This window comes from Phalacrocorax aristotelis, unplaced genomic scaffold, assembly GCF_949628215.1.
Source record: "Phalacrocorax aristotelis unplaced genomic scaffold, bGulAri2.1 scaffold_108, whole genome shotgun sequence".
In the NCBI taxonomy this organism is placed as follows: domain Eukaryota; kingdom Metazoa; phylum Chordata; class Aves; order Suliformes; family Phalacrocoracidae; genus Phalacrocorax; species Phalacrocorax aristotelis.
The window spans coordinates 159,468-173,753 of record NW_027441285.1 but is presented as its reverse complement, the minus strand read 5'-3'; the positions used below and the strand labels follow the sequence as shown (position 1 = coordinate 173,753).

The 14,286-nt window shown below is 50.1% G+C and overlaps 1 protein-coding gene and 1 long non-coding RNA gene across 2 annotated transcripts in view; both read left to right on the top strand.

The window, feature by feature from the left end:
* Window positions 1-1,840: 1,840 nt before the first annotated feature.
* On the top strand, window positions 1,841-2,575 carry LOC142051251 (uncharacterized). Its single transcript, XR_012658371.1, has 2 exons — window positions 1,841-2,160; window positions 2,384-2,575. It is a non-coding gene; the product is annotated as an uncharacterized LOC142051251 (long non-coding RNA).
* Window positions 2,576-11,287: 8,712 nt separating this feature from the next.
* LOC142051249 (GTPase-activating Rap/Ran-GAP domain-like protein 3) overlaps window positions 11,288-14,286 on the top strand; it is a 33,254-nt gene continuing 30,255 nt past the window's right edge. Inside the window, 1 exon segment of the mRNA XM_075080417.1 lies at window positions 11,288-11,384. Within this exon segment, the coding sequence (XP_074936518.1) occupies window positions 11,311-11,384 (74 nt within the window). The 5' untranslated portion in view covers window positions 11,288-11,310.

Below are 14,286 nucleotides of genomic sequence, written 5' to 3'. Positions count from 1 at the left end.
GGGAGTGGGGCCAGTGGGAACTGTCACTACCCCAGGATGTAGCTAAGGGGCGGAGCCTGTTGCAAAGTGTGGGAGAAGGGGGACCAGGCACTGCTCTCCCTGTGTGATTGCCAGGGGTGGAGCCTGTCGCTAAAGGGGGGGAGGCAAGAGGGATACCAGCAATGTCCCCCTGGCCTGTGGCAAGGGATGGAGTCTGTCACTAAGGGGGGGCCCTGGGGAGCTCAGCACTGCCCCCTGCCCTGTTGCCAGGGGGCGGGTCTTGCTGCTAAGGGGGTGTGGCCATGAGGCCCCAGCACTGCCATCAGCATGGGGCATGGCCTGTCATTAAGGAGGGCGGCAGGGTGAGCCCAGCACTGCCCCCCTGGGTTGTAGCCAGGGGGTGGGGCCAGTCAATAAGGAGGGGTGGAGTCAGATGTAGCCAGCCCAACCCCTACAGACAGTCACCACAGAGCAGGGCCTGTCACTAAGTGGTGGGGCAGCGGGAGCCAGCACCATCCCCCCAGCCCATTGCAGGGGGCAGAGCCTGTCACTAAAGGGGCAGGGACACAGTGGGGCATGGCACTGCCCTCCTCGGGTCCTCGTAAGGGCACAGGGCCTGCCGCTAGGAAGCTGAAGGACTTACAGTCCATAGAGGGCGACTTCCGGAGGACTGACGGGCACTTCCGGTGAGCTGGAGGACCGCGCGCCCATAGAGGGCAACTTCCGGAGGACTGACGGGCACTTCCGGTGAGCTGGAGGACCGCGTGCCCATAGAGGGTGACTTCCGGAGGACTGACGGGCACTTCCGGCGAGCTGGAGGACCGCGCGCCCATAGAGGGCGACTTCCGGAGGACTGACGGGCACTTCCGGCGAGCTGGAGGACCGCGGACCCATAGAGGGTGACTTCCGGAGGACTGACGGGCACTTCCGGCGAGCTGGAGGACCGCGTGCCCATAGAGGGTGACTTCCGGAGGACTGACGGGCACTTCCGGCAAGCTGGAGGACCGCGGACCCATAGAGGGCGACTTCCGGAGGACTGACGGGCACTTCCGGTGAGCTGGAGGACCGCGGACCCATAGAGGGTGACTTCCGGAGGACTGACGGGCACTTCCGGTGAGCTGGAGGACCGCGCGCCCATAGAGGGCGACTTCCGGAGGACTGACGGGCACTTCCGGCGAGCTGGAGGACCGCGGACCCATAGAGGGCGACTTCCGGAGGACTGACGGGCACTTCCGGTGAGCTGGAGGACCGCGCGCCCATAGAGGGCGACTTCCGGAGGACTGACGGGCACTTCCGGCGAGCTGGAGGACCGCGTGCCCATAGAGGGTGACTTCCGGAGGACTGACGGGCACTTCCGGCGAGCTGGAGGACCGCGCGCCCATAGAGGGCGACTTCCGGAGGACTGACGGGCACTTCCGGCGAGCTGGAGGACCGCGTGCCCATAGAGGGTGACTTCCGGAGGACTGACGGGCACTTCCGGTGAGCTGGAGGACCGCGTGCCCATAGAGGGTGACTTCCGGAGGACTGACGGGCACTTCCGGCGAGCTGGAGGACCGCGGACCCATAGAGGGCGACTTCCGGAGGACTGACGGGCACTTCCGGTGAGCTGGAGGACCGCGGACCCATAGAGGGTGACTTCCGGAGGACTGACGGGCACTTCCGGTGAGCTGGAGGACCGCGCGCCCATAGAGGGCGACTTCCGGAGGACTGACGGGCACTTCCGGCGAGCTGGAGGACCGCGTGCCCATAGAGGGTGACTTCCGGAGGACTGACGGGCACTTCCGGTGAGCTGGAGGACCGCGCGCCCATAGAGGGTGACTTCCGGAGGACTGACGGGCACTTCCGGCGAGCTGGAGGACCGCGCGCCCATAGAGGGCGACTTCCGGAGGACTGACGGGCACGTCCGGTGAGCTGGAGGACCGCGTGCCCATAATGGGCGACTTTCGGAGGACTGACGGGCTCTCCCGGGTGGCCCTGGAGCATCGTGAGCTGCTGGCCTGAGCACTGACGGCAGCTCCTAGTGCCGGGCAGGGCGGCCATTGCTGAGAAACCGCTCCAGTGGCAGGGAGCTTGGCATAGCCCTGGCAGTGCTGGCTGGCCCTGCAGCTGTCAGTTTTTCAGACCTGGTGGCACTCTGTCCCCCACCATGGTGTTTCTCTGCAGCCAGGCCCTCCCCCACAGGTACCAGGAGCAGCGGCAGGCCCGTGGTCGGGCCAGTTTTCAGTGGGGGTTGCATGGGGGCAGGGGGGCTCTAATGGTGAGATGGGACCCGGGGGCAGGGGACAGCGCTTTACCACAGCAGCACTGAGGGCTGCGCAGGTTGCCAGCTCCCTTGGCTGCCACCCTGACGGCTCCAGTTGGTCCGGCCCCATATTTCAGCAGCCCAGTTAAACTGCTATTACAGAGCACAGCAAGCACCCAGGGAGGATCCCGTTTGTCTGCAGCTGCAGGGAAAAGGAAGGAAAAGGAGACTGAGCACCAAAAAGAGCCTGTGGCGGAAGGGAAGGTCGAGTCATGATTTCATATTCGGGATTAGAAACCCAGTCAGGAGGCCTGTAATTACCATCATTGCAATAAGACATTCAAGTAAACTGCTCCCAGCGAGTGCTCTGTTCCTCCTTTGTACTTGGAAGTCTCGGCAATGACGGTATGCCCAGACCTCAGTAACACATCAGTTTAATGTTGTTGTTATTTAATCAGTAAGAGGCATTAACAATGCCTGGTGAGTGTCGTAATGTTTTTAAAATGCAGTTTAACTGCATACTAACTCAAATTTAACTTGCACTGGTTTTACCTTTATTTTAGCTCTACTTGGAAGTAATTAATAGGAGTGGTTTGGGGTGGGGGGAGGCATTCCCCCAAAATGGCTGTAGTTACATTCAGGCAGTTGTGGTGTCTGTTAGTTTCCTAATTTTGTTTTAACTCTAAATCTTTTAGTGTTGTTAGTTCCAGTTGGGAATCACCGCCTGTGAATTTTCTTAATACTTACATTTGAACACAGCTGTTACTTAATGGCTCACTTTTATTTCTCTTTATTTAAAAATCTAAAGCTTTGATTGCTGTTTGGGTTCGAAGCAGGAGTTATCACTGCCTCTGAACTAACTTACAGCACTGTTATAATTTAAGTGTTAACTGCTCACGAATTAGCTTTCCTAGTTCAATTTTCATTTTAGATCCTAAAACTTCCTTATTTTGTTTCTGATTGGGAGTCATTAATGCCTAAAATGGATTTAATATTGGCTGTATTTAGATTTAGCTATTAATGACTTGCAACTAGTTTTCTATATTTATCAATTAAAAAAGAATTGCAAAATATTTTTTTTTAATTACAATACAGATTAGGAATAATGACTGCCTGGTCCATTAACTAACAGCTGCAATTAAATTTAGTCATGACTCATCCCTAAATAATATATCCTTTATTTATTTGCACTCTAACAATTTAATTGTCAATTTACTACCCTGGGGGATTGACAAGTGCCCGTGCGTACCTCCACTTTCCTTGCGCCGGCTCCCCAGGGAACAGCCTCACACCCTGACCAGAGTCTGCAGCGGCCCGTTGTCATCCCAGCTCCTTGCCATCGACAAAGCGGCCGCCTGAAGCGGCGGCGGAACCGCTGCTGCCCAAGGGGGAAAGAAATTATTTGGTTAAAGCTCTCCAGGCTGCCTGCGTCCCATGCAGAGGCGATGACTTCAGCAACCTGTACACTGTCAGGGCCAAGCTAACAACTTGAGGAGCTGCAGGGTGTAGCTGTTTCTGCAACAGAGTAAGAGGCAAGAAAGAGGGGCCTGCTGGGTCCCTGGAGAGGCTGTAAATTGTGCCATGGCTGTTCTGCTCTTTGTCTTTGGCAGAGTTACTTCCCAGGGGGTGGGAGACAGGTATGTTTGCTCCATAAGCAGCAGTACTCGTGCCATGCAAAAGGCACTACAAAACAGCAATGAAGAACAAGCATGGCCTATCAAGATGGTAGGAATAACATGGAGCACCTAAAGCATTAGCCAGGCAGGGCTTGCAACTAACCTTGTGTCATGGTTTAAGCCCAGCTGGCAACTAAGCACCACACAACTGCTCACTTCCCCCCCACCCCAGCGGGATCAGGGAGAGAATCAGAAGGGTAAGAGTGAGAAAAGTCATGGGTTGTTCAACAACCACCAGTAAGGAAAAGAAGAAAACAAACAAACACCAAGAGAGAAAAATAAAACCCAAGGAAGTGATATGAATTCAAACACTCACTGCCAACTGAGCCATGCCCAAGCAGCCCATAAGCAGCGGCCCCTCTCCAGCCGCCCCCCGGTTTTATTACTGCCCGTGACATGATATGGTCTGTCCTGGCTGTGTCCCCTCCTAGCTCTCCGTGACCCCCCCCAGCCTGCTCACTGGCAGGGTGGCACAAGGAGCAGAAGAGCCCCATGCACTGTGCAAGTGCTGCTCAGCAGTGACCAACACAGCCCTGCCTCAGCAACACTGTTTCCAGCACAAATCCAGAACACAGTAGGCGGGAGTATGGGGTGGGAAGTGGGTGGGGGAGTGTCAGAGTTTGGGAGGGGCAATGGGCAGGCGAGGGGTGCAGGCAATGCCTGGGCGGTGCAGCAGGGGTGGAGTGGGGAGAGGGGCCATGAGGTAGGAGGGTAGGGGATGGGGGGGTCATGTCACAGGGATAACCTGGAACAGATAGTCCACTCTGGATAACTGACCCACACCAGGTAACACACAGCAGAAAACCCCCAGTGATGCCCATCAAACTGCCAGTATTCCACCCCAAATTTTCCTCAGATGGGGGGTTTGGTTTATTGGGTTTTTTTCATTTGTTTGTGTTTGGGTCTGGGTTTGGTTTTTTTTTTCCTTTTCCATAATCTAAAAGCCAGGGGGGGTTGTTTTTTTCCAAAATATTCAATTCTGGCATTCTTTGGTGCTTTTCCACAAAATTGGTGACTTGCTTTTGCACATGAAAATGGGGGATTGGGGGGGGGGGGGGTGTTGGGGGTTTTTGTTTGTTTGCTTATTTTCCCCCAGCCTACCTTGACTTTGCAGCTGGAAGCGCAGGCCCTGCAACAAAGTGAGGACAAGAAACAAAGGAAAGCAGGGCAGGCAAAGGGAGAAGAAAACACGGAAGTGGGTGCTTGTGAGGGAGAGGGCAGGGCACTCCCCACACTGCTAGGGCCCCCCGAGAAGCTATAACCGACCCTCCTGGCATCCTGCCACACGTCCGGGTCCCACTGAAGGTTTTGGCACCACTCGCCTTCCACAGCTGATGTCGCCGTCTCGGGAATCCCTTGCCTCCCAGGAGCACTGCAAAGGCTGGGGCCCTTGCCATGGTCTTAGGGACTGTGAGCCCGTGTGCCTGCATGTGGCAAAAAGGGCTGTTCAGAGACTAGAGTCTTAAAAAAGAGGGCTACGAATCAACTACCTCCCTGAACTTCTACAAAGGCAAAGCCCAACTCACTGCACTCCAGCAGGTATGAAGTCAGACTTGGGGTCAGGTTTTGATTTCCATGTGGTTTAATAAGTTAATAGGTTCAGCCATTACACAGCAATGGAATTCTTCTTCAATATTTACAAAGGTGCAAGAACTTCATTCATTTAGTCCAAATTAAGTAGTTTTATCCTCATCTCTTAAACAGCTACACGATTCCTAGTGTTTTTTTCTCTAAACAATCTGGGGTTCAAACAATCCACCCAGAGAGAAGGCAACAAAGTATAAAAGAGCACGCACAAGGAGGGATGCTAATTCAAATTCAGTGTGGGTACTTTTTCCAGTACCTGTACAAGCAAGAAAAGGTGGTGTGGAGCAGTCACGCCTGTAGAAAGAGCTGCGATATCGCAACTACACAAAGACCTTTTCCAGAAGTTTGAGCACCATCTGGATTGTTACTCTACCATGACACTCACCATGACCTAGGGGGAGGGAGAGGAGGACAATGCAAAAAAACCCCAGAACATCCAAATGCCAGCCCCCCAACACTCAAGCACCTCGCCAGCTGCCCAGAGATCACTTCTCGGGAGGTTTGGCAAACAATGCACTGAGAAAAGCCGCCACAGGAAGGAAGTGGCATCTCTGAAGACAAAAAAAGTGCAACAAAAACATTTGTAGCCTATGCTTTGCCGTGCGCCCCATTCTAGACTAGAAACAGCGCGTGCCTGTGGCCCTCTTACATCGACTTGAAGAAGTTTTCATTATGGTCCCCTCTGCTGAACTGTTTTCTGACTAGCTCTCTACCCAAGTAGTCTCCCCTCACTCTCCCCCACTTTAGCCACTCTGCCTAAAAACCCATCCTTAACTACACAGGCAGCATAAGGGTGCTTGCAGGGGCTGCACCTTGCTTGCTCAAGTCTGCCCCTGCAGAGGTCCGTGTAAGAAATGTTTTGTGGCTGCTGCAGACACTGGTAAGGCCACTCTCCCAACCCAGCGATCAGCCCCATCATCCTCAGTCACGTGGCAGCGTGACCAGTATGGGCATTCACAGAGTATGCTCTCATTACAAGAGTGCACAAACACGTGTGTGATACCTCTGCCCTTGTGCACGCAGCTGTTCAGTGCCCTCTCCAAGTATTGGGGCTCAGTCAGATATCCATCACACTAAAGCCTAGGGCACCCCCAAAACACTGAGCTTTTGTGATTCCCTTCATTTCTTCCTGTGCCCATTTTCTCTCGCCTTCAGAGGACACCCTTCACCGGCCAATGCCGAGGGCTTTTTTGGATGGGAAGACTCTTAAAAAGCCTTACCAAAACATGGGGGGAGGAGGTATCCAGACAGAAATATACTTACAAGCATACTTACAGCTAGAGAAATCCATTTTCTTCAGAGAGGTAAAATTACACAGCATATGTAAGTTCTAGTTCAGCCAAAACAACAACAAAAAAAACCCACAACACACACACAAAAAAAACCACCCAAAACCAACCCAAAACATATACTTGGCTTCATTTACCAGTCACCGTTTCCATTTGTGTAGCCAGCAGTGAAACGTAGCATTTGGAACACAGGCCCTCATAAGCTGGTTGAACTCCTTCAGAAGCCTCTAGGCGTTCAAGCCCGCTGCTCTGCCCCTGCATATTTGGTCTGATTGACAAGGTGCAAATGGTGAGCCTGCCCTGAGACAGCAACCTGGCAACTGCAGATCATTTGAGTCTAAAAAGTTAGATGGCAGCCCATGCCGTGCCCCAGGGTTGGTCCACGGTCCCGGCTGTTATGAAGCACTGCAGACCCTGCAACAGCACTGAGGTGATGACACAGGTATCCAGAAGAAGTTAAACAGGGAAAAGCAGGTTTCAAATAGCATATCCTCTGTCCTAAAGCCAGAAGTCCAAGCAAGGATTAAAGATAACAGAGATTTCTCTCAGCAGCAGTTCTGTGGGGAAACTCCCTGGGACTCTGTCTTTACAGTTTCCAGAGGCCAAAGACCGATGTGACCTTCCCTTTCCTTCCGAGAAGATTAGGATAGAAGAATTGTTTCTCACACCAATGATCACACCTCCCCCACTAGGCAGATTCATTATCGTTCTTGGCTTCCGGCAGCCGGGAAAGTCACCCATGCTCGCATAGCCAGGGCTAACAAAACTGCTACTCGGGGGATGAAAACAACCACACGTGGGAGAACAGAAGCCACAAAGAGAAAGGATTGACACATTACTTAGGAGCATATCTGAAGTAAAAAACCTGATGTATTATCACGCCCCCAGTGATACTCAGGTGCCCAAATGACATTACCCACCGAGGCCTCCCCACCTTTTTTTCACCACAAAAAAAGGCACAAAACAAGGGAATCTGCTCCAACCTGCAGCTCATTACTTTAATAAGGCCATTTACATATGCACATGGCCCCTCCCACCCCCCAAAAGGGGAGCTCTGCTAGAAAAATAAAAGGTGGGGCAGCCCCCCAAACGGTTGCAGCACCCCCAGCTCCTGTCCACAGGCTGGCGGCTGCCCCACGGCAGAGCAGGAGCGTGCCAGAGGACGGTGCCACATCTCTTGCTCAGGCTCTGCTCAGCCACGTTCCTGCTCTGTTCCTGCGCTGGGACATGCTCCCCAGGGTGACAAACACCCCTGGTCCCTGTGGGCCCCGACTCTCCCCACCAGACAGCCCTCGCAGCCACACCTGCAGGGTACCCACTGGAGATAGAGCCAGGAGCCTCCAGGCACAGGGATGGTCCTCTACCTTCAGAATGCTTAAGGACCAGCAGGCAAACCTGGGCCGGAGCATATCTGTTTGGCATCACGAGAGGATTGCAACAAGACATCTAAAGACCAAGAATCCCAACTATATTTCAGCATATTTTAAAAATAGCACAGAATAAAATGGAGGAATTCAGCCAGAATAAGGGATAGGATAATAGTTGAGCCAAAGCAGGATTCTAGGTAAACAGGTCAGCTCAAAATACAACACATCCTTTTAAAAGCTAGAGTGACCTGAACATTTAAAACCAGTATTTAGACCAATTCATAAGATTCTGAACATATTCTTAGCCTAAAGAGTAAACACTTTTGCTGGTGTTGTGTCCTGGTTTGGTGGGATAGAGTTAATTTTCTTCACTGTAGCTGGTATAGGGTGTTTTGGATTTGGTATGAGAATAGTGTTGATGGCACACTAATGTTTTAGTTGTTCTTAATTAGCTGCTAAGTGTCGCTGAGTAGTGCTTATACTAGTCAAGGACTTTTCCAGCTTCCCATGCTCTCTGCACTTCTGAGGACAGCGCTCCACCACACTTACAAAACCAAAGGCACAAACATTACTAAGTTACATCATGCTACTTTGCAATTTGACCTCAATCCAGCCAACAGCCTCACCTCCTAGGACTGTTCATCAGCATGCAGCTCTGCCCCTCCAGGACTGCATGCAGCACCTACAAGAAACAGAGGAAAAAGCATATGCCTTGTACATCCCCTACTTCCTTGGGATGCAAACAGTTCATCAGTCCAGTAAGGAAGGATCGCCTCCTGCTCCTGCCCTCAATGAGGCAAGAAACTTAAGTAGCTTTCAAACCCACCCCCTTTTTCCTTCAGGGGTAGGATCCAGCTCTGGTATTTGAGGGAAAAAGCCCTGATTTCACCTGTCTGTACTCAGCTCTGCATCTAGAATAAAACCCCACAAGAAATTTTCACGGCACTTTGCTCATGTTACCTTGGCAGTCTGATTTTGTGTGAGGTGACTGCACCATATCAAATCCAGACCCAACGTGAGAGCACAGAGCTGAACCCTGCTTAGCACAGGAGAAGATTACAAACCTCACAGAAGGGTTCACAGCCTACTGTTTAGCGTTCAGGGCTTACAGTTTATTATCTTAGGATTTAGACATTTCCACTTTTGTAAGTCATCAATACTGAATCTAAGCTATAAACTTAAAATCTTGGAACCAAAATGGTTTTGGGGGTTTTAAAGTATATGGATGATGATAGATTTTAAATCCCGATGCATGATCAGTAAACGAGTAAACTATAAACCCTGAAAAATACTGAGCCTCACAAAATAAACCACAACCCAAGTAAGCAACCCTCAGCTACAAACTCTAAAAAATAAACCATAAATGACAGACTCTGAACCCTCAGTTTTAAGTAAGAAACACCAAAGCACATATGAGCAGGAAAACAGTAAAGAGAACCTGAGGAATTTTTGCCCACAGCTTTAAAAGTTTATCTACAGCAGAACAAGATCCGCATGGGAATGTACTTCCACTGAACCCACCTGCAACACCATATGCACTAAGTCATCTGCATTAGGGACAATTAACTTAATATTTTGGGGTCCTCTCAGCTCCACAGGCAAACATCCAGAGACAGTGACGTTTATTACCAGCAACCAGCCCTTCCATAAGGAAAGCAGAACCTGCTAGGAGAGAAGCAGTTGTGACAACTGGTAATATTCCTCCTTGAGTCATTAACAGCACTTCTAAAACTTTTGCCTCTGGCCAGTAAATCCCACCCTAAAGACTAGCCAGAAAATGCTTCACAGAACAAAGATAAAACACTGCAGCTGGGGAAGTACTTCTTCTGATGTAAAATTGTATTTTTTTAAGCCTGTTACCCACATTTTGAATATTTGTAGTTCAAGCTGCTTAACCACTTGGCACATCACTCAAATTGCCACTGCTTGGCAAATATGTGTCCTGCTCAGTACTTGCACTCAGCTTTGGTCTCAAACCCTTCAAATTCCACCCGTCCAGCCTCCCTCGTGTGCAACACAGCTGCAGGACTTAGCTGTGGCCAAGGTGCAACTCTGAGCTTGTCTTTTGTGGCTGGCCACAGATCTCTACAGACCTCCCAATGGTGATGCTCCTTCAACTTCCAGGCTATACATTAGCACCAGCAAAAGGCAAGAAGTTACCGAGCAGCCAGGCAATTGCACAGCCTTCCCAGAACCAATCCCTACTCCAAAGCCTGTAATTGTTCTCACAATTAAGATTGGCTCTACACTGCTTTTTTCACCTCCTCCAGCTCCATTTCATTACCAGGATGTCACATAGCCCCCAAGGACGGTCAGGCTCACTTAGGTACCCAGTTAACTCCAGCCTTCAGTAGATGGTGGTACTCGGAGAAACTGCAGCACAGACAGACCACAATGCTCGAAGTGTTTCTCTTGGCATGAAATGCATGCACCCAACACAGAAAGGAGGAACGAGCAGTCATCTCTCACCTGCCCACCCTCTCACTTGCCACAGGAGAAGGAAAGCCAGGGTACCATCTGCCACTGTGCCCGAGCGCTGCCCATTCAGCACACTGTCACCAGACGCATGCCTCTCATCTATCTGAGAGCTAGGAAGACCAGCCACCCAGCGCCACTTCCCCAGCTCTCCGTGACCCCTACTCCACTTACAGTTCTGCACTACGTGGAGCCCTAGCCCTTCCTCCATAGCGAATGCTGGCACATAACTGCCACAGCACCTGATATTTGCAGTCAGACCTTCTGACTGCTCAGAAAGCTGTGTCTAGCCAAGACAGGATAGAAATCATGGCCTCTTAAAAAGTCCAGACACTGGAGGGACTGAGCTATCGGGAAACTGACCCTGGCCAGGACAGTGACAGTGACAGGGCATGGCTTCACCTCCCGCTCTCGAGCTGCCTAACAGGCAGCGCTGCGCCCTCTCCGCCGCCGGCGCCGCGGACCCGCGGGCTCTAGGACCCGGCGACCGGCGCGGGCCGGGGCACCGCAGCCTGCTCCCTGGTCCGCTGCCGAGGGCCCCCGGGCTGCCCAGGCGCCGTGCTGCAGCGCTGGGGGCGAGGGGGCGGGAGAGTCACAGCGCACCCCCGGCCACCGTGCGCTCGCCTGGTCCGCGTCAGCAGGGGAGCGCCGAAATTGACGGGAGCGTGGGGGCGCCGCGGCGGGAGGGCGTCCTGATGCCCTTCTCAGGTGTGCCGGGCAGCTTCACCGCCAGCTGCTGCTGGTGCCCGGCGCCTCTGAGAGTCCTCTGGTAACTACCTGGCTGGGGAGCCGCCGAGAGAAGCGGGCGCTCGGCCGGCGGTGTGCGCTCGGAACCACCGCCGCTCCGGGAGCGCGGGCGGCGGGCGGGCCGCGGCCGCGGCGGTGCTGGGCGGCCCCTCCGCTGGGTTTCCTGAGGGGCAGCAAGGCCAGCTGGTGGCGAAGCCGCCGGCCTGGGAGGGGGAGAGGAGGTGCACTCCTCGTCCTTCGGCGGCGGCCTGCCCGACCTGATGGTGACCCTGAAAATGAGAAAAGAGAGAAAACGACTTCAGAGATTTGTCTTAAATAAACCAACAAACAGAAAGTCTCTGAAGAACTCTTCTGGATGAGGTCTGGATGAACCTTCAACCCTTGATAAGGCTACATTTTCTTTTGTTGACATCTGTGTTCTATATATATTCAATTGTACTTACATTTTTGCATATATGTACAGATAGGCATGCGCACGTATTCTCAGAGACCTAAGAAAGTCTTGCCTGTGGGAAAAGAAATTCTTGTCCTTTAACCTTGCCTTAAAAATAACTGAAAACTGTACAGATTAATTGTTCTACTTGGGAAATTTATAATTTTTTAAAAAGCAAGGCATTCTATCTGTTGCTTTCTTAAAAACTGGTATCTATTTTTTTTCTTGATCCACTGCTTTACTGAGGTATTTAAAACATTTTAATTACTGAGAATAATTGTTTTTATGAAAATGACTGGCTCAGCCAGTTACCTGCAAAAATAGCTGGAGTTCAGTCAATCCTGTGAAGTTTCCGGTGCTGTTTAGAAGATAATTAATTTGGTTTTAGCTATGTAATACACCTTCCCCCTCCCCCAAACCCCCAGGAGAAATACAGTATAATGGTCATGGTTTTTTTCTCTGTAAGTTACATATTTAGTGCATTAGTCGTCTTAAAAATACTTACTGAAGTTTTGTCCCCATGTTGGAGTTGCCCTTGGTTGTTGGTTTTTTTTTCCTAACAGCTAGCATTCTGGTTTGGTATTTATTGGATTTTAGTCAGATTCTCACCCCTCTTTGCATCAACTGTGTCATTGCAAGAAGCCTTCCCTCATTTCTAGTAAGGCAAAACTGTCATTCATGTACCAAATTCTCCACTGCACACTGAGATTCTGCCTGTCTGCTTGGTGTCAGATGCGATGCAGACTACACTTGAGAGAATGTTATTTGTGACACTTCTAGTTTCTTACTTCTAAGTAAAATTTTTCTTTTAGTATTTCATCTGTGCACAAACTGTGATAACTGGCTTTTCCTCAGTATTCAGTACAATGCTGTCTAGATGCATCTTGAATTCCATTGCTTTTCATCTGGCAGGCAAGTCACCAAGTGAGCCCACTATTTTAGTTGCATATTGTGAATGGAAGTCATTCTGGTGTGGCATCTTGATTTGAGAGCGGCATTCCACAGCAAATCTGACCTACCTGCTTGGCTGTCTTTGAACTGACTAGTTTCTGCTGCTTGCAGGCATACTGAACTTTCCACACAACACTCCCTGCAGATGGCTGAAATTATGTTGTGCTTTACAATCCATTAAATGATCGGTGCACAGCAGGGTAGTAAGAAGCAGCTGAGGGTCTGCTCCTTCTGGGTCCCTTGCCTTGCTAGTATTGTAGGTTTTTCTGAAGATCTGTTTCACTAAGCCTAAACTACTTTCCTACTTCCTCTCCGCCAATCACTGTAATTTTTAAGGTCTTCATCCATTTTGTCACCAAGCAAATTATCTATCTATCTATTTAGTTTAAGAGCTTATATGAAGTACTTTGTCTCTCATTCTGTGTGGTTGTTTTGCAAGCAGGCTGAACTTAGGCCTTGCGAAAGCCTTCAGAGGTGGCAAGTATGCTACACTGAATGTTGATTCTCAGGCTTGCGCAGGTAGTGGCCAACCCATACCTCTTCAGGTCTGCACAGGCCCACTGAATGCACAGTGTGAATGGGAAAGCTGGGAAGTAGTAATAGTGAGTAAAGTTTGGCTGTGCACTAGAAATGTTGACGTCTGGGTGGGAGGTCATGCAGACCTTCTGGTTGAGATTCAAGTGGTCTGAATTCTACCTAAGTCCCTAACTAGCTAAATATATTCAAAGGACCAAAACCAATGAGATGATAGAAAATGCAGGCTATGTGGACTTAAATAGAACTTAAGCCATCTTACTCTAGCCCTGTATGTGCTCAGGGTTTTCATGACCTCATCACATCTTTTGCAAACATTTAAAAATCCCCAAACTTCAAACTTCAATTTTTGTGGCTTAGCCTGCTTTTGAGAACTTTGCTTCTAGACTTGTCTTTTTTTTTTTTTTTTTTTTTGTAGCTATCCAGTTGTGAAAAAGATGAGTGGTTTTGATTTTGTCTAATAAAAGGAAATCAAACATATATTCTCTTTTTGGATCGTTGTATCTTATGTAAGTACTTTGTACTGCGTGCCCCTGAAGAACATGAGAGATACATCACTGGTGGAGAGTTATGAAATGGTTTTGCTATAAAAGGAAGGTTCATCCTTTTAAAGTGTCACAGAAAGTGAGTTTGTGGTCTTTTGGGAAAGTCAAGGAGATAAAATGGATGGATAGAGTTATTTTGAAATCTTAATCGTAGTGTTACTTGTCAGGCTCAAATAGATCAGCTGTATTGCTGTCTAAGAGTCTGCAATCATTTTCAAAGCGTATTCCTTGTCAGCAAGGTGCTAAGGATCTCATCTGTCTTTAAGTTTGTTAGAAAGTAAATTTGTTTTACAATGCCTTAATAAAAGTAATGATGAAGAGTCTTTGTTTTGAGAGAAGAATAGCCCTGTTTGAAATCACTGACAGTACAGATACCACTAGTCTGGTGAATTGAGCTCTTCATTGGTCTTTATATAATCCATACAAAATGGATTTGAATGACCCATACTGTTACACAGGTG